Genomic DNA, 19,280 nt, shown 5'->3' with positions numbered 1-19,280 from the left:
CACAATCAGAATATTCCAGGTGGCAGGAATCATTGTAGGAGATGGCAAACCAGATTGCAAAGCACCCATGCTTTCCGTGAGTGCATTGATTTTTCTCAAGTCATGCAGCAACCCCAATTACGGGACTTCATTTTTGTAATAAACACCGGGGTGTTCCAAGGGCTTGTGGATGGTTCTATTTGCCCTTGAGCTACTTGTTCTTTTACTAGGGATTTAAGGACATGCAGTTTCTCTTTCTCTAGGGACCACTACACAGGCCAAATAGCAAGCCATTTTAGGGCTACCCAGGGATATTTTATGCCCTCCAATACAGTGACCCTCATTAAAAATCCATCCCTTCTTGGACTCCCCATGCAGACAGAACATCCCTCCCCCACACACTGCACGTTGCTGAGACATGGGCTTAGGGATTAACTTGGGGTAGAAACCAGTTTTGGATTTAGCTGAAGTCTGCTGTTTCAACTTGTTCAGTCTGTTAACTTGCTGTGCTCACAAAATTCCTGCAGAGAGAACAAAAGAGATTCAAGGCTTCTTCGAAAGGAATACGAGTGTCCAAGCTGAAGAGAGATAAGGAGGGGCCCCACTGACCTTGGGGCGAAAGCAGATGGAAAAACTGAATCTGGGTTACAGGCACAACATTACAGCTGTGTGACTGGAGAATTGCGCAGGCTCATAAAAAGTGGTAAGACAGTTTTGATACATATGCAGATGTCTTTTATGCATATGCAACGGGCTAGGGGATAAAGTGGACTCGGGAATTCTCGGGGGTACGCATGTCCTTTGGGGGAACTATCCTGCATGTGTCCAGCTCTGAAATAAATCCTGCTGGCCTTACAACTTTTACAAGTTGTGGAGGGTTTTCTGCAAATCAGTGCAGCAGTGATATATGGCCAAATTGTGGCTGTCTGCCCCTCTGGATTTCTGACCAACACGGACCTGTTACTCGAGCAGCTCTGTGTGGCCCCTCCGAGGCCAGCAATGGCAGATCCCACAGCCCTTGTGGCCATGATGAAGGTCAAGAGTTGGCAGAGATGACAGTGACGTCTGCCCCGTGTCAGTCATCCCACTGACCTTTATTTGTGAGGGGCTTGCCCAAGGCATTGTGACAGTACACGCCATATTAGGTCTTTGATCTCTGTCTTAGGTTGAAAGATTTAGCTTGGGGTGTGTATCCCATTTGCCATCTGTTATCATCTGTTAATTGGGCAGCTTTCTTTATCTTTTCCACAAACCAATCTGTCCTCTGGGAGGATATCTTCTGTTAATAGCCCATTGAGCCTCACTGATAAAATTACATCACCCCATTGTGAGATCCTCTGCCAAGAGAGAGGAGCCAAGTTACAGAGGGTCCAAAGCCAACCACGCTCCCACAGAGAAGGAAATCTTGGCTGCCTGTGAAGGAGTTCAAGCCGCCTCAGAGGTGACTGGCACAGAAGCACAACTCCTCCTGGTGCCCCAAGGACCGGTGCTGGGCTGGATGTTTGCAGGAAAGGTTCCCACTACCCACCGCCCCTCTGATGCCACACGGAGCAAATGGATTGCTCTCATCACACAGCGCATTCATTTTAGAAACCTGAATTGCCCTGGAATTTTGGAAATAATTACAAACTAGCCAGAAGGTGAAAACTTTGGTCTCATTGATGAAGACGAGCAGGGACAAGCGACAAGGACTGAAGAAGCTCCACCATACAACCAACTACCAGCAGAGGAAACACGATCCACTCTTTTCACTGACGGTTCCTGTCACATTGTAGGGATGAACCAGAAGTGGAAAGCAGCAGTATGGAGCCCCACACAAAAGGTTGCACAAGCTACCGAAGGAGAAGGTGATTCAAGTCAACTTGCTGAACTCAAGGCCGTTCAGCTGGCCCTGGACATTGCTGAAAGCTCTACCTTTATACCAATTCGTGGATGGTAGCCAGTGCTCTGTGGGGTTGGCTGGAAAGGTGGGAAATGGCCAGCTGGCAGCATAAAGGAAAGCCAGTCTGGGCTGCTGATGAGTGGAAAGACGTTACCTCTCTGGTAGAAAAATCTGTCTGTGAAAGTCTGTCACAGAGATGTCCATCTCCACAAGAGCTGGGCTAATGAGCAGAAACAATGAGCAGGTAGACTGAGCTGCAAAGACAGAGGTGTCAAAGACAGACTTAGATTGGCAACACAAGAGGGAGTTGTTCCTATCTCAATGAGCCCGTGATGCCTCAGCTCATCAGGGCAGAGATGCCACCTCTAAGTGGCCATGAGACCGAGGGGTGGATCCAGCGTCCTCAGGGTCCCGGTCTCTGTCCTTGGGATGGTCATGAGGCAAATGAGGGGAATTTCAGACAGTCTTTTGGGGATTCAAGGGGGTCCCAGGGGGGCTCCCCAAAGCCCCTCCCAGAGGGGAGCAGGAGCTGGATCCGGATTCTGGAGAGAGAAAAGGAGACATCCCCAGCATGGGAGCACATGGGGGAGTCACAAGCACTCTCAGGGGGGACACAACCCCTGGGGACCCCCCCTCACCTCCCACAGTAAAAGCCGAGCCCCAGCCTTGGCAGATGAAGCCCAACACGAAGCCCCCGAGCCCCGGCAGCATCTTGGGTGTGGATGTGATGGGCTGGTCAGAGAGCGAGAAAACCAGGTAAGGTTTCTCACCACAGACTTGTGAGACTTTTAGGGAGTTGTAGAGAAATGATGATAGCTTGTTATTATAAACAACCTGCAGGTGGTGTTTTCCTACGCTCTGTTTTCCTGTTTTTCTCAAGAAGTGTTTATAAGAAAGGTGTTTTTGTTAATTAGCCAATCAGGTGAAATGTGTTGATTGATTGACCAATCTGGTCCGAATGTATGGGAACAGCCTGTAAAAAGAGAGAATTTCCATATGAAAACCACTGCTGTCAAACCAGCCTTCTTGTGAGTCTGGGCCCTTTTCTCACTGGGCAGCGACAGCTGGGGGCGTCCAGCGGCGCTCCGGGGGCGGGAGGGGCAGGAAAAATCCGGGAAACGGCGGCTGCTGGGAAGGGACTGCCCTGGACTGGGACAGGCTGGGATGGACTGGGACACCCGGATACACCGGGATACACCGGGGCCAGGACTGGGACCCACTGGGAGCAGGACCAGGGCACACTGGGAACCAGCAGGACCAGAGCTTGGGCAACAGGGATCATAGTGGGACCAACTGGGAATGACTGGTAGGGACTGGGATCATACTGGTGGAAACTGGAACCTTACTGGGACATGTGGCTGCAACTGGGAATGACTGTGAGTATGCTGAGGGCAACTGGGATATACTGGGAGTGTCTGTAAGCATACTGGGGGTGACTGGGAACACACTGGGGGCACCTGGGATTGACTGGGACCATGCTCAGGGAGACTGGGATCCTACTGGGATCATCCTGGGAATGACTGGGTCTATGCCAGGGGCAACTGAGAGCAACTGAGGTCATACTGGGATCATACTGGAAGTGACTAGGAGCAGGCTGAGGGCAACTGGGACCATACTGGGGCAACTGGGATATACAGGGAGTGACAGGAGTCGTGCTGGAGGTGACTGGGGTGACTGTGAGCAACAGAAGCATGCTGCAAGCTACTGGGAGTGAGTGGAGACACACTGGGGGAACTGGGATATACTGGGAGAGAGGGGGAGTGACTGGCATCACAGAGGAGCCATAAAGGAAGCTCCTGGAATAATACTGTGAGTATCTGGGAGTGACTGGGACCATGCTGGGAGTGGCTGGAACTATACACGCGGTGAATGGAAAGCCCTGGGACCATGCTGGGATCACGCTGGGGTGACTGAGAGTGACCTGGGGGGAGCTGGCCCAGCTGGGGCTCAGGGTTTTTCCCTGAGGGCTGCCCTGGTCCTGCTGCCACCCCTGGCCCCACGGAGCTGAGGGACAAGGGACAGCTGAGGGACACAGCACGGCCAGGGGACACGGCCTGCCCGAGCACACTGAGCTCCTGCACTTCAGGCTCACTTCAGCCTGGGCTGCTGCCCTCGGGCTCCCTGCACAGGCCAAGGGGGAGAATCCCCTCCAGAAATTGTTCTTTGCTTTCAGCTTGGCTCTGGAACATTCCCCAGGAGCCCCTGCAGCGGCTGCAGCCCGGCCGGGTGCAGCAGGTGCAAGCACATAGGGCACGTCTGCCCCTTAACCAGGCCCTGCTAGAAGCAGTCACTGTGGACACAGCTGTGAATAATCACTTGGCAGGCCAGAATTCTGCTCAAAGACCTCAGGATCTTGGTGTGCATCCGCCTCAAGCAGGCCAGAATTCCAATCAGGGTCAAGCAGGTGCAAGCACATAGGGCACGTCTGCCCCTTAACCAGGCCCTGCTAGAAGCAGTCACTGTAGACACAGCTGTGAATTATCATTTGGCAGGCCAGAATTCTGCTCAAAGACCTCAGGATCTTGGTGTGCATCCGCCTCAAGCAGGCCAGAATTCCAATCAGGGTCCTCAGGGTCCCGATCTCTGTCCTTGGGATGGTCATGAGGCAAATGAGGGGAATTTCAGACAGTCTTTTGGGGATTCAAGGGGGTCCCAGGGGGGCTCCCCAAAGCCCCTCCCAGAGGGGAGCAGGAGCTGGATCCGGATTGTGGAGAGAGAAAAGGAGACATCCCGAGCATGGGAGCACATGGGGGAGTCACAAGCACTCTCAGGGGGGACACAACCCCTGGGGACCCCCCCTCACCTCCCACAGTAAAGGCCGAGCCCCAGCCTTGGCAGATGAAGCCCAACACGAAGCCCCCGAGCCCCGGCAGCATCTTGGGTGTGGATGTGATGGGCTGGTCAGAGAGCGAGAAAACCAGGTAAGGTTTCTCACCACAGACTTGTGAGACTTTTAGGGAGTTGTAGAGAAATGATGATAGCTTGTTATTATAAACAACCTGCAGGTGGTGTTTTCCTACGCTCTGTTTTCCTGTTTTTCTCAAGGAGTGTTTATAAGAAAGGTGTTTTTGTTAATTAGCCAGTCAGGTGAAATGTGTTGATTGATTGACCAGTCTGGTCCGAATGTATGGGAACAGCCTGTAAAAAGAGAGAATTTCCATATGAAAACCACTGCTGTCAAACCAGCCTTCTTGTGAGTCTGGGCCCTTTTCTCACTGGGCAGCGACAGCTGGGGGCGTCCAGCGGCGCTCCGGGGGCGGGAGGGGCAGGAAAAATCCGGGAAACGGCGGCTGCTGGGAAGGGACTGCCCTGGACTGGGACAGGCTGGGATGGACTGGGACACCCGGATACACCGGGATACACCGGGGCCAGGACTGGGACCCACTGGGAGCAGGACCAGGGCACACTGGGAACCAGCAGGACCAGAGCTTGGGCAACAGGGATCATAGTGGGACCAACTGGGAATGACTGGTAGGGACTGGGATCATACTGGTGGAAACTGGAACCTTACTGGGACATGTGGCTGCAACTGGGAATGACTGTGAGTATGCTGAGGGCAACTGGGATATACTGGGAGTGTCTGTAAGCATACTGGGGGTGACTGGGAACACACTGGGGGCACCTGGGATTGACTGGGACCATGCTCAGGGAGACTGGGATCCTACTGGGATCATCCTGGGAATGACTGGGTCTATGCCAGGGGCAACTGAGAGCAACTGAGGTCATACTGGGATCATACTGGAAGTGACTAGGAGCAGGCTGAGGGCAACTGGGACCATACTGGGGCAACTGGGATATACAGGGAGTGACAGGAGTCGTGCTGGAGGTGACTGGGGTGACTGTGAGCAACAGAAGCATGCTGCAAGCTACTGGGAGTGAGTGGAGACACACTGGGGGAACTGGGATATACTGGGAGAGAGGGGGAGTGACTGGGATCACAGAGAAGCCATAAAGGAAGTTCCTGGAATAATACTGTGAGTATCTGGGAGTGACTGGGACCATGCTGGGAGTGGCTGGAACTATACACGGGGTGAATGGAAAGCCCTGGGACCATGCTGGGATCACGCTGGGGTGACTGAGAGTGACCTGGGGGGAGCTGGCCCAGCTGGGGCTCAGGGTTTTTCCCTGAGGGCTGCCCTGGTCCTGCTGCCACCCCTGGCCCCACGGAGCTGAGGGACAAGGGACAGCTGAGGGACACAGCACGGCCAGGGGACACGGCCTGCCCGAGCACACTGAGCTCCTGCACTTCAGGCTCACTTCAGCCTGGGCTGCTGCCCTCGGGCTCCCTGCACAGGCCAAGGGGGAGAATCCCCTCCAGAAATTGTTCTTTGCTTTCAGCTTGGCGGGAACGGGGCAGGAGGAAGGGAGCGGCGGAGCGGTGATGGAGAAGCAGCAGTACAAGGGCTGGAGGGAATAAGAGAAGGAGCAGGAGGAGGCGTGGAGGAGGAAAAGGAAGAGGAGGAGCAGGAATGAGAGGAAGAGCTGGGCTAGAGGAGGAAGAGGAGGAGCAGGAAGTGGAAGCGGGGGAACACGCGGTCCAGCCCTCGCTGTGTCCGCAGCCCTCCCGCCCCTGAGGCATTGTCCCCCCCCGTATCTCAGGTGACCGCGGAGGGGGAGCTCGCCCAAATATCCTGGGGGCTCCGTGGGAGGGTATTTTTAGGGTGGCCGGGGGATTTTTGGAGGTGAAAGACTCCAAAGCTAAGCCGCAAGTGACCTTTGGGGGGATTTTGGGGGTGTCCCGGGAGGTTGTTTACTCGCGGGGAAGGGCAGGAGAGGGGAGAACACTGGGACACCGAAGTGTGCAGCCCAGAGACAGGAGACCCCCAGGGCTGAGGCCGGAGAGGGGAACACCCAGGCGAGGGAGAAGCGCTGGAGCTCCCCGCAGCCTGGAGCAGAGTCAGGGTACACGGGAGCGCTGGGAGCCCAAGAGCCCCGGCATGGCTGAGTGAGAGCCCAGAGAAGGGGGAGCCCCAGAAGCCCAAGGTCGGAAGAGCAGAGAGGGGGGACCCTAGGGATTCCTGGGATCCTTGACAGCCTGGAGAGGGTGGGGACCCCGGAGAGGAGAACCCTCAATACAGACAGGATCCCCAGAAAGTCCAAAGTGGAGAGACCAGAGAGGGTGGACTCCTGGTGGGGTTTTTTTGGGATGATCATGTGCCATTCAAGTCTTGAGGATCTCAATCTTGCTATTGAGGGTCTCAATCTTGTGAGAGGTTTTTCAGCTAAATCTTCGTGGTCTGAAGGTTTTTATGGACACAAAATGTCCGGTGACTTCTAGAGATGAGCTTGGGCAGGAGGAATCCCCAGCTCTCATAGCTTATTTTCCCCCAAACCAGGATTTTCCATTTCCAAACCTCAGCCCAATGGAGGAGGAGGAGGCCATGAGGAAGAGGAAGAAGACCCGAAAGCCCCATGCAGGTGAGGAGGAAGTCAGTGCCCCTTTCCCCCTCTCTCCTGCTCCATCTCCCAGCCCAGCATGGCCCCCAGCTGCAGGACAACCCCACTGGTGACACCATCCGGCTGGGAACGGACTGGGGGGATCTCCTTGCCTTTCCCTTTGCAAAGGAGGCAAATCCCATTGCTCGGAATGTGGGAAGAGCTTCAGGATGAGCTCCCACCTGACCTTCCACATGGGAATTCACACCGGGGAGGGGCCCTACGAGTGTGATAAACGCAGGAAGAGGTTTCAGACCACCTCCCATCTCCTCCAGCACCAGTGCACTCACACAGAGAGGCCCCATGAGTGTCCCAGTTGTGGGAAGAGCCTCAGTTTGTGCTCCAGTCTGACTGCCCACCAGAGGATCCACACCGGGGAGAGGCCCTACAAGTGACACAAGTGTGGGAAGAGCTTCCCCAGGAGCTCTCACTTGACCCAACACCAACAGAGCGACCACTAAGAGAAGCCCTGAAAGTGCCCCGAGTGTGGGAAGAGTTCCGTGTGCTGCTCCAGCTCCATTCCCCATGGGAGGATCTGCTCTGGATGATCCCCAGTGACCCCAGTGGGCAGAGCCTCGGTGATCCATGGTGCCTGTGATCCCTGTTGGGAAGACACCTGGCTGGGGGCTCCACATGCTCCTGGCTCCCCATGGACTGGGATTTCTTTTCATTTCCCTTTGTCCTTTCAAGACACCCAAAATCAGAGTAAAAATAAAGACATTTAACTAAGACATGGATGGGAACATGGGGGGATCTTGCAGGGGATGTGGGGGACGCTGGGTCCAAGGGAGTTGAGGGTTCCTGGGAAGGACTTGGGGGTTGCTCAGGGCTTTGGGCACCCCAGACTGAGTGGCCCTGGATGTGCTAGGAGATCCTGGTGGGACAGCTGGGAGACCGGGGGAAGCTGATCAAGAACCTCCTGCCCTGGAACTGTGCCCATGTTCCCCCATCCCACTTCCCACTCTCCTCTGTCCAGGACCCCCTGTCCCTGCTATCACCCCCCTTGCTCCCTGCCCATTCTCGTGTCACTCCACGCCTGGGCCCATCCTGCTCTCACCGAAGTCCGCACTCCATTCCCAGTCTCATTCCCTGTCCCTCTCCTGTATTCCCTGTCTGGTTGCTCTTTCCATATTCCCAGTCCCATATTCCCTGTCCTCATCCCGTTCTCGTATTCCCGGTCCCACTGCTGGTCCCGTATTTTTATTTCCATATTCCCGGTCCCGTTCCCGTATATCGATTCCAGATCCTAATCCCGCTCCCTCTGCCGTATGCCCACTTCCATTCCCGGTCCTACTCCCGGTCCATCTTCCTATTCCTGGTCCCCATTCCCGCTCCCTGTCCCCATTCCAATATTCCCTGTCCCCATTCCCATCCCCATTCCTGGTCCCAGTCCCCATTCCCAGTCCCCATTCCCTGTCCCCATTCCCGCTCCCTGTCCCCTCTCACCGCACACCGCCGCCAACGCTCCGGCCCTTCCCCCGGCCCTGACGTCACCTATCAAACCCCGCCCTGCTGCTGCCCACCAATCCCAGCGGGCGATCTCTCTCCTGTATTTGCATAACCACGCCCTTCGATTTGGCCCCGCCCTCCTTCGGCTGCAGCCCCGTCCGGGCGCTGTTCGCTCCCAGTTCCCTCCCAGCGCTCCCAGTAAGAGCGGCACTGGCAGGGAAAGCGCTCCCAGTTCCTGCCCGCTGCTCTCAGGATCGTTCCCAGTGTTCCCAGTATCGCTCCCAGTTCCGCGCTGGGCGGGGCCGCTTTGCGAACCCCCCAGGGCAGAGCGCGGCTGCTTTTGTGTGTCGGCACCGCCCGGGCCGGGCTGGGAGCGGAGCAGGAGCGGGAGGAAGAGGCGGGGCAGAGAAAGAGGAAAGGGAAGAATAGGAGCCGGAACTGGAGAAAGAGGAGGAGGAGGAAGCGCAGCAGCAGCACCAACACCACGCGGTTCCCCCGCTCCGGCCGCAGCTCCCCCGATTCCCCACCGTGGCTCCCTGTCACCCCTCTGTGTGTCCCTGTCAGCCCTCTGTGTGTCCCTGTCACCCGTCTGTGTGTCCCTGTCAGCCCTCTGGGTGTCCCTGTCCTCCCTGTGACTTGCTGTCCCCATCTCCCCTGTGTGTCCCTGCACCCTTCGTGTGTCCCACCCCCAGTGGGGCCAAAGTCCCCGAGGTCCTGGCCCATGTCCCACCGGGTGTCCCCACATCCCTCAAGGTGTCTCCGTGTCCCTCAGGATGTTCCTGTGGCTGTTCCTGGCACTGATTGTCTGTGCTTGCCCTGTGGCAGGTAGGGACATGCCACAACACCCTGTGACACCAGATGACATCCTGCGACACCCTTTGTCCTCTGATTTTGGATCCTTTCCCCCCACTTTGCAACCTTTCCCCGTTTTGGATCCTTTCCCCCTCTTCTTCATCCCTTCTCCCTGTTTTGTGTCTTTTCCTCCCTATTTTGGATCCTTTCTCTGTCGTTTGAGTCCTTTCCCTGCTTTGGGTCCTTCCCCCCTATTTTGGGTCTGTTCCCTCCTATTTTGGATCCTTTCCCTCTTTTCCATCCTTCTCCCCAATTCTGGGCATCCTCCCCTTTGACTTTGGAAAATTTTTGGATATACCCTGCATGGATCCCAGCAGGACACTGGTCTGGACAGCCCCTGGCCCTGCAGCCCCCCAGCCTGGCCAGCCTGGCCCAGATGCCCACCAACCTGGCCACAGCCTGGCCCATCCCCTGTCCCACCAGCCCATCCCAGTAACCCCAACCCCAAAACCCCCAAAATAAACCCAATTCCTAAACACCGGCTCTGGTTGGTCCCTGCAGGGGAAAGGGGGAAACTGAGGCACGGGTTGGGAGGATGACTTTGTGGTGATGGCAGGGGACTTTGGGACCCACCCTGGAGACCCCAAAATGAGCACCCACCCCTCAAATTGTCACCGCAGCATCCCGGGACCCCCAGCCATCACATCAGGAGGACTCCAGGAGCCACTGTGACCCTGCAGTCCCTTTGAGGGGTGACCCACGGTGTCCCCCCGGTGTCACCGGCACGTCCCCAGCGGGAGCAGCAGCATCACCCCCCGGGGCAGAGGCAAAGGAGGAGGAGGAGGTGAGGATGGGGAGAGTGCAGAGTCACAGCATCCTCGGGGGGGTGGAAGTGGTGGCGGAGACCCCAAAAATGTGGTCAAGCCCCCTTCTGTAGGATGTGGGCCACCCCTCTCTTTTTGGGGCGCTGGTGGCAAACTGGCAGGTGGCGGTGACAAAAAGCACAGGTGCCACCTTGGGGTGGCACAGAGAGGGGGTCCTGCAGTGCCACCAAGCCCCCCTCACTGAGGGGATGACAAAGGGGGAATCAGGGGGGTCTCCAGGGTCTGGGGGAGGGAGGGGAAGCATGGCAGGGGCACAAAAGAAACAACTCCGGTTCTGCCTGTGCCCCAGACACAGGGGTGGCAGGGCACCTGTCCCCTGTCAGCCTGTCACTCTGTCACCCTGTTGCTGGCATGGGTAAGGACTGAGGGGCTGGCACGTGTCCCCACTGGGTGGGGACCACTAGATGGACAGAAGAACCCATAAAATTGGGGTGGTCACCCAAAAAATTGGGACACCTGGATGGTTAGATTTGGGAGCCCAAAGATTGGGGACCCCTAAAGTGGGGATGCCATGTTGGCTGTGCCCACCCCACCATGCCCAAATCCAGCCCCAAAATTACTCCCTCCATCCCACCACCCCCAAATCGAGCCCCAGGACCCCCCGAAATTACTCTCCCCATCTCACCACCCTCAAATCCACCCCCTGAACCCCAAACTCTACTCCTGCCCCCCGCTTACAACTGATGGAGGTGGAAGCTCCCCTGGGCATCCCCAATCCCCCCACCCTACACGTGGCACACTGAGACTGCTGCTACCCCCGGCGGGGACCCCGAAAGGGGTGGGGGTCCTGGGGAGGCAGCACTGGGCTCCTACAGCCACCCCAACACCGACGGCGACAGCGGAGACGGCGGGTGTCCCCAAGGCCAGCGCACGCTGGTCGCTGTTCCAGAGGGCATTTTCCACCCCTTCCAAGGCACCCGAGGGGACGAGGCCACCCCTGCAGCGGCACCTGCACATTGCCACATTTCTCTTCACAGGGAAAAAAAAGCAAGGCACGATTCTTCCCAAGAGTATTTCTGGGATTCACGTTCTCCGAGCATCAGAGAAAGAAAACACAACTCTTACCGCTTGCTGCGCCTGTGCTGTGCCAAAGCAGTGAGGATGTTTTGTTTCCTTGGCCTGTTGGGGCCAAGCGTGTGTGTGTGTGTTGGACTGTGACGAGACAGGAGAGAATCAGAGATGGGTGCAGTTCTGTGCAGTTGTGAGCACACGGCAGATTCAGTTAGATGCAATGCGTATGATATAGTATAATAAAGTAATTAATTAGCCTTCTGATGAGCTGGAGTCAGATGCATCATTTTCTCTCCTCACCAAGGTCGGAGTTGCCCTTGTTTCGACGCCTGCGCTCCGAGGACAGGAGGAGGGGACACGGCAAAAGTGGCACCAGGGCAGAGCTGGGGGTGCAGGATTGGGCAGGTGAGTGGGGTACGGTGAGGGGAGACTGGGGGAATTTTGGGGTGATGGGTGGGGGGTGATGAGGATGGTTTGGGGGGTGATGGGTTATGGGGTGATGATGGCGGGTGATGAATTTTGGGGTCATAGATGGGGGATGATGAGGATGGTTTGGGGGTCATAGTTTGGGGGTGATGCCTTCTGGGTGATGATGGTGGGTGGGGGATGATGATGAAGATGGGTGGGAGGTGATGGATTTTGGGGTGACGGTGATGGGTGGGGGATGATGAGGATAGTTTGGGTGTCATGGTTTGGGGGGTGATGATTTTTGGGGGGTGGGGTTGGTAGTGCTGGCCTGACACAGCCCCCGGGGGTGCCCGGTCTCCCCTGTCCCAAGGGGCTGTTTCTGGCTGTCCCCGTGCTGGGGCTGCCACTGAAGGTGGCACTGGGCCAGGCCTTGTGGCACTGCTTCTTGTCCCAAGACAGACTCGGTGCTGGGACCACTTCCCTGGGGACCCTGCTCCAGTGCTCAAACCCCCTCTAGGTGAAAAACTTTCTCCTAATATCCAACCTAAACCTCCCCTGACTCAGCTCCAGCCGTTCCCTGCAGTCCTGTCCCTGCTCATGAGAGTGAAGAGATTGGAGCTGGCCCCTGCATTGTCCCTCGGGAAGATGCTGAAGAGCTCAGTGAGGAGTCACCCAGACCCTTCCCCATCCTTGTGACCCCCTCTGGACACCCTGCAATGGCTTTTTGTCTTTCCTACATTGTGGCATTGCCCAAGGTGAGGCCACCGCAGTGTTCAGGGGTGGTGATGGACACAACCTTCCCCGAGAGCATCTTGTGGAAGGGGTAGGAGTCACCCTAGCACCAGCACACACACACACACACACAAACTCAAACACACACAGAGCAGATCAGCAGTGAAGACACAGCAGGGTCCAGGCACAGAGTTCCAACAAGGAACTAGAATTGGAATTAGAATCCAACGCTGAAGGAGTCCAGGGCCCAAAGACTAAGACAAAGGAGGGTCCAGGGTATAAATACAGGGAAAGAGGGGGCAGAGAAGAGCATCAGGGACCTGTAGCTATGATATTTTATTAAAAATCCTTTCTTAGGATTTTTCCCCTCCTGAGGAGCTGGGAGCCTCGGGAAAGAAATGTAAATAATAACTATTTGCTGCTGTGGAATGCAACAGGGGCATCTTCCATTGGTCCATGTGGATTGTTTTCAATTGATGACCAATCTCAGCCACCTGTGCTGAGGCTGTGAGCAGTCACAAGATTTTGTTATGCATTCTATTCTATTCTTGTTCTTTGTAGCCTTCTGATTATCTTTTCTCTCTGTTCCTTTAGTATAGTTTTTATGTAATATTTTAATATAATATATAAAATAATAAATCAATATTCTGAAATAGAATCAAACCTTGTGTCTCCACACATGGGGCGATTGCCTCAACAGGGATCCAACAGTCTGAGGACTCAGGGGTGGTACAGGGGGAAGGGACTAATAGGAAATGCCAGGGTGGATGGGCAGGGTTACACAAACCAACGGGAAGGCAGGGAAGGGAGAACTCACTAGAACATGAAGATATAAGGGTAAAAGAGGCAGGGAAGGCCAACGGGGAGGACAGAACTGGGACAAACTAACATAGTGCTGCAGAGCACCATGGGGAAGCTTCTTTCCTCACCCTGAGTTATGAGGAATGCCCGGAGCCTAAGGTGCATCTCTCCAGGGGATCAGTGCTGCCCTCTCCCCAGCAGGCTCCAGGGTCTCCACACCCCAGTGCAGGGTGGACAATCCCCTCCCTGGCCTGGCTGCTGATGCTGGGCCATGCCCCCAGGACACGGTGGCAGTTTGGACTGCCAGGGAACTGCTGACTCGTGTTCAACTTGCCCTTGGCCAGGACCCCCAGGTCCCTCCCCGCAGCTGCTCCGCAGCCTCTCCTTCCCCAGTCCGTACTCCATTGCCCAAGGTGAGGCCACCGCAGTGTTCAGGGGTGGTGATGGACACAACCTTCCCCGAGAGCATCTTGTGGAAGGGGTAGGAGTCACGAGAGCACCAGCACACACACACACACAAACTCAAACACACACAGAGCAGATCAGCAGTGAAGACACAGCAGGGTCCAGGCACAGAGTTCCAACAAGGAACTAGAATTGGAATTAGAATCCAACGCTGAAGGAGTCCAGGGCCCAAAGACTAAGACAAAGGAGGGTCCAGGGTATAAATACAGGGAAAGAGGGGGCAGAGAAGAGCATCAGGGACCTGTAGCTATGATATTTTATTAAAAATCCTTTCTTAGGATTTTTCCCCTCCTGAGGAGCTGGGAGCCTCAGGAAAGAAATGTAAACAATAATTATCTGCTGCTGTGGAATGCAACAGGGGCATCTTCCATTGGTCCATGTGGATTGTTTTCAATTGATGACCAATCTCAGCCACCTGTGCTGAGGCTGTGAGCAGTCACAAGATTTTGTTATGCATTCTATTCTATTCTTGTTCTTTGTAGCCTTCTGATTATCTTTTCTCTCTGTTCCTTTAGTATAGTTTTTATGTAATATTTTAATATAATATATAAAATAATAAATCAATATTCTGAAATAGAATCAAACCTTGTGTCTCCACACATGGGGCAATTGCCTCAACAGGGATCCAACAGTCTGAGGGTTCAGGGGTGGTACAGGGGGAAGGGACTAATAGGAAATGCCAGGGTGGATGGGCAGGTTACACAAACCAACGGGAAGGGAGAACTCACTAGAACATGAAGATATAAGGGTAAAAGAGGCAGGGAAGGCCAACGGGGAGGACAGAACTGGGACAAACTAACATAGTGCTGCAGAGCACCATGGGGAAGCTTCTTTCCTCACCCTGAGTTATGAGGAATGCCCGGAGCCTAAGGTGCATCTCTCCAGGGGATCAGTGCTGCCCTCTCCCCAGCAGGCTCCAGGGTCTCCACACCCCAGTGCAGGGTGGACAATCCCCTCCCTGGCCTGGCTGCTGATGCTGGGCCATGCCCCCAGGACACGGTGGCAGTTTGGACTGCCAGGGAACTGCTGACTCGTGTTCAACTTGCCCTTGGCCAGGACCCCCAGGTCCCTCCCCGCAGCTGCTCCGCAGCCTCTCCTTCCCCAGTCCGTACTCCAAGGCAGGGGTGCCCATCCCCGGGGCAGAACCTGACCCTTGCCTTGTTAAACTCCATAACTTTGGTGATTGCCCATCTCTGTTTGGGAGGTCTCTCTGCAGAGCCTCTCTGCCCTCCTGACAGCTCCTCCCAGTTTAGCAAATTTACTGATTATCCCTTCAAGGTCGCAGCCCAGCACCTGAAGAGACAGCAGAATGCCCCTCAACCTCAACGTCTGGCTGTCCTGGGTGATCCTCGCCACGACCACCACTGTGCGGTGTGGAAGGAGCTAACAGTGGGCCTGTTAGCTGAAGGAGCAAGAAGCAAAGAAGTAGCTGATAAGGAGCTGTCTTCAAGGCTGTAACCAAGGAGACCAAGAGAAGTGAGGAAGAGAAGAAAGATAAGAAGAGAACTTTGCAGCTGGATGGAGTATTTTTAGAAAGTTAGTTAAATCACTGTAACTTCACTGCCTCAGCAATTCTTTTCTTCTATATCAAAACTTGCTTCCATCTCTATTCCTTCCTCAGCTTCTACATTCAAAAATCTTTCTGCTAAGCATGAGTATCTGTGAGACTTTCTTGTCAAACTTTCATCCTTCCCAACACCTTCCCTCACACCAGATTTCACTCTAAGTAAAGATTGGAGGAAACAGAACTAATTGGCACGTCATAAGAGAGAATATACAGAATTTGATAGAAATTCTGATTCAAAAATTGATGACTGGGGCAAATCCAGGAGTGTTGTGGCTTCAGTATCATTACCTTGGCTAGCTGCAGCTAAGGCCCTCTGTGAGATTTCTCGCCTGGGGTGCTGGCTTAGCAAGCAGGCCAAGGCAACGTCCACTGCTCTGAGCAATCTGCCAAAAGACAAAGAGATCACCAGGCACGCAACCCTCCAAAACCGGCAGCCATTGACTTCCTCCTGCTAGCCCATGGCCATGGCTGCGAGGACTTCGAGGAACTTTGTTGTTTTAATTTAACATCCCACAGCCTCTCCATCCAGTCTAACATCAGGAAGGTTCAAGACTTAGTGAAGGAGATCAAAATGGAGAAAAAGACTGCAGACTGGATGGACAATCTGTTCGGATATAGGGGCATTCTGGGGTGGGCATCATCCATAAAGAGAAGTTTGTTATGGGTTTTTGCTATCATTTTTACTTATGTTTTCATGTTTTATTAAGTTCATCAGGAGAACTGTGGGAGTTATGGCTCTCTAGAGCGTGCTGTTCATAGACACCAATAATGCGAGATATTTTCACTTTGAGAACAATCAGGTCTCTCACCCTTAGGAGTGAGACTATAAAGCTCGCATCTTCTTGCTAATAAAGGAATTATTCTTTTGCCTTCTGATCCACCCAAAGACTGCAGTTTTTCTTTCTGTCCCTGACTCAACAGCATCACGCTGGGAATGAGGGATCCTGGGAATGAGGGACCCCGGGAATTGAGGAACCCCGGGAATGAGGGACCCTGGGAATGAGGGACCCGGGAATGAGGGATCCCGGGAGTAAGGGACCCGGGAATGAGGGACCCCGGGAAGTGAGGGACCCCGGGAGTGAGGGATCCCGGGAATGAGGGACCCTGGGAGTGAGGGACCCCGGGAATGAGGGACCCGGGAATGAGGAACCCTGGGAGTGAGGGACCCCGGGAGTGAGGGACCCGGGAATGAGGGACCCCGGGAGTGAGGGACCCTGGGAATGAGGGACCCCGGAATGAGGAACCCCGGGAATGAGGGACCCTGGAATTGAGGGACCCGGGAATGAGGGACACCAGGAATGAGGAACCCCGGGAATAAGGGAGACCCCGGGAATGAGGGACCCTGGGAATGAGGGACCCGGGAATGAGGGACCCCAGGAATGGGACGGACGGGACCCAGGTGATCCAGGGGCGATCCCAGGGGGTCCCGCGGGAATTCCCAGGGATTCTCCGCCCCCGCCGCGTCCCTCGGTCACTTTGGCGCCTCCCAAACGGCGGCTCTGGGATCTGCCCAGCGATTGGTGACGTCACGAGAGCCGCTGGCTGCCATTGGCTGCTGCGCGGCGGCGGCGCCAATGGCGAGCAGGGGCGGGGCCGAGGCGGAGCCGCGCGGGGGCTCCAGCGCTGGGTCTGGGGGCGCTCCGGGGACAGCGAGGGGACAGAGGGACCCCGGCACCGGGACCCCCTGAGCTCCCCATTCCCGGGCACGGGGACCCTCCTGAGCCTCTGCTCCCGGGCACGGAGACCCCCTGCTCTCCCTTCTCCGCCACCGGGACCCCCTGCACCCCCTTATCCCGAACCGGGACCCCCGACCCGCCCATTCCCGGGCACCGGGACCCTCGGCAGCCGCTGCCTTCTGGCACTGCGAGCCTCCTGCACCCCTGAACCCCCGTTCTCTTCTCACGGGGCACCCCTGGAACCCCCAGCCTTCTGTGATGGGACCCCTTGAACCTCCGGTGGCCTCCCACGGGACACCCTGAGCCCCCCGGAGCTCCTCTGGCCGAACCCCAAAACCTGGGGCTGCTTCGGCCGCTCCCAGCCCGGGGGGCACCCTGAGCCCCCCGGAGCACAGCGGGGGGATGGAGCCGAGCCACACCTCGAGGAGATTCGCACATTTCATTCTTAGCACCGAGCAGGAGCCGGGGGTCCCCAAAGGCCGGGGGTCCCCCAAAGGCCGGGGGTCCCCAAAGGCCGGGGGTTCCCCCAAAGGCCGGGGGGTCCCCAGAGGTCGGAGAGGTCCCCAAAGGCCGGGGTTCCCCCAAAGTCCGGGGCAGGGGTCTCCGGCCCCCATCCCCCAGAGGTCGGGGGTCCGCAAACGCCGGGGGTCCTCAGAGACCGGGGGTCCCCGCTCCCCGCTCCCCCCCCAGCCAAGCTTTGCACGATCGGGACATTTTAACGAGCGAAGGCGTCGGCGCTCGCTGGCTGCAGACGGCGGAACTGCTGATGAATTAATGAATGAATTAATTAATATCCCGGCCCGCTGTCCCGGGCGCAGCTCTCCCCTCCCGGGCGGCGCTCGGGGCCGTGTCCCGGGCAGGGAGCGCTGTCCCGGGCTGCCCGAGCTGCTGCTGCCGGCTCCCGCGGCCGCGATCTCCTTTTCCCCCGGGAACGCCTCGGCCCCGGCGCTCAGCGCTGCCGATCGCCGCCCGCCGGTGCCGGTGCCGGTGACAACGGCGGTGACAGCGCGCGCGCGGACCCGACCCGCGCCCCGCGCACGCACCCCGGCCTGGCCCGGAGGGGTCCCCAAAACCCCCCGGTCCCTGTCACTGCTGGGGGCCTCTGTCCCCCCAGTGCTCCCAGTGCCGGGGGTCCCGAGGGGGTGGTCCCGGGGGTGTCCCCGCCCGGGGATCCCGTACCGGACGCAGGGGTGGCGGGTGTCCCCAGTGTCACCACGATCGGGTGGGTCACGGTGGCAACACCTCAGAGCGACACAGACACCCCCGATGTCCCTGTGCCCCCCGGTGTCCCTGTCCCCCCCGGTGTACCTGTGCCCGGTGTCCCTGTCCCCCCCGGTGTCCCTGTGCCCCCCCTGTATCCCCATGCCCCCCCAGACACAGGTGGTGGCTCCAAGAACTGGTGTCACCTTTATTGATTCCTGTCCGTGACCATCCCCACGGTGGCCTTGACCCCGTGGTGGCCCTGACCAACCCCGTGGTGGCCCTGACTGTCCCCATGGCGACCCTGACTGTCCCCATGGCGACCCTGGCCACCCCCTCCATGGCCCTGGCTCTCCTCTGGTCCCTTTGGTGGCCCTGGTCACCTCTGTGGTGGCCGCAGTGGCCATCATGGTGCTGGTGGCCCCTTGGTGGCCGTGGCTGTCCCTTGGCTCTTCCTGTGGTGGCCCTGTCCATCCTGGTGGTAGCCCTTGGTGGCCCTGGCTGTCCCCTGACTCCCTGTGGTGGCCCTTGGTGCCCCTTTGGTGGCTCCGGCCACCTCCTGGCTCTTCCTGTGCTGGCCCCAGTGTGGTGGCCTCGTGGTGGCCCTCTGGCCATCCCCATGATGGCCCTGTGGTGACCGTCTGGTGTCCCTGGGTGACCCTTGATGGCCCTGGCCGTCTCCTTGGTGGCCACAGTGACCCTGTGGTGGCCCTGGGTGACCCCACGTGGCCCCAGTAGCCCATGATGGCCCTTGGTGGCCCCGCGTCCCCTCCGGCTCCGGTTTCGTTGGTTTGACGCACTCGACCCAAAGTTGGTTTGGCAGAATTTGGGGGGGCTTGGTGGCCACAGTGACCCTGTGGTGGCCCTGGGTGACCCCACGTGGCCCCAGTAGCCCATGATGGCCCTTGGTGGCCCCGCGTCCCCTCCGGCTCCGGTTTCGTTGGTTTGACGCACTCGACCCAAAGTTGGTTTGGCAGAATTTGGGGGGGCCCTGGGGG

General features: G+C 57.0%; 1 protein-coding gene across 1 annotated transcript in view; it reads right to left on the bottom strand.

Moving 5' to 3' along the window:
- Positions 1-11,716: 11,716 nt before the first annotated feature.
- LOC121358318 (adhesion G protein-coupled receptor L1-like) overlaps positions 11,717-19,280 on the bottom strand; it is a 43,228-nt gene continuing 35,664 nt past the window's right edge. The window contains exons 22-23 of the mRNA XM_041476420.1: positions 12,579-12,676; positions 11,717-11,816 (exon numbers count right to left, since the gene is read on the bottom strand). Coding sequence (XP_041332354.1) covers positions 11,717-11,816; positions 12,579-12,676 — 198 coding nt within the window. The remainder of the gene's footprint in view (positions 11,817-12,578; positions 12,677-19,280) is intronic.

Source organism: Pyrgilauda ruficollis, unplaced genomic scaffold (assembly GCF_017590135.1).
Source record: "Pyrgilauda ruficollis isolate IOZ18807 unplaced genomic scaffold, ASM1759013v1 scaffold380, whole genome shotgun sequence".
In the NCBI taxonomy this organism is placed as follows: Eukaryota; Metazoa; Chordata; class Aves; order Passeriformes; family Passeridae; genus Pyrgilauda; species Pyrgilauda ruficollis.
The sequence above is the reverse complement of the archived record's forward strand: the minus strand, read 5'-3'. Positions and strand labels throughout refer to the sequence as shown.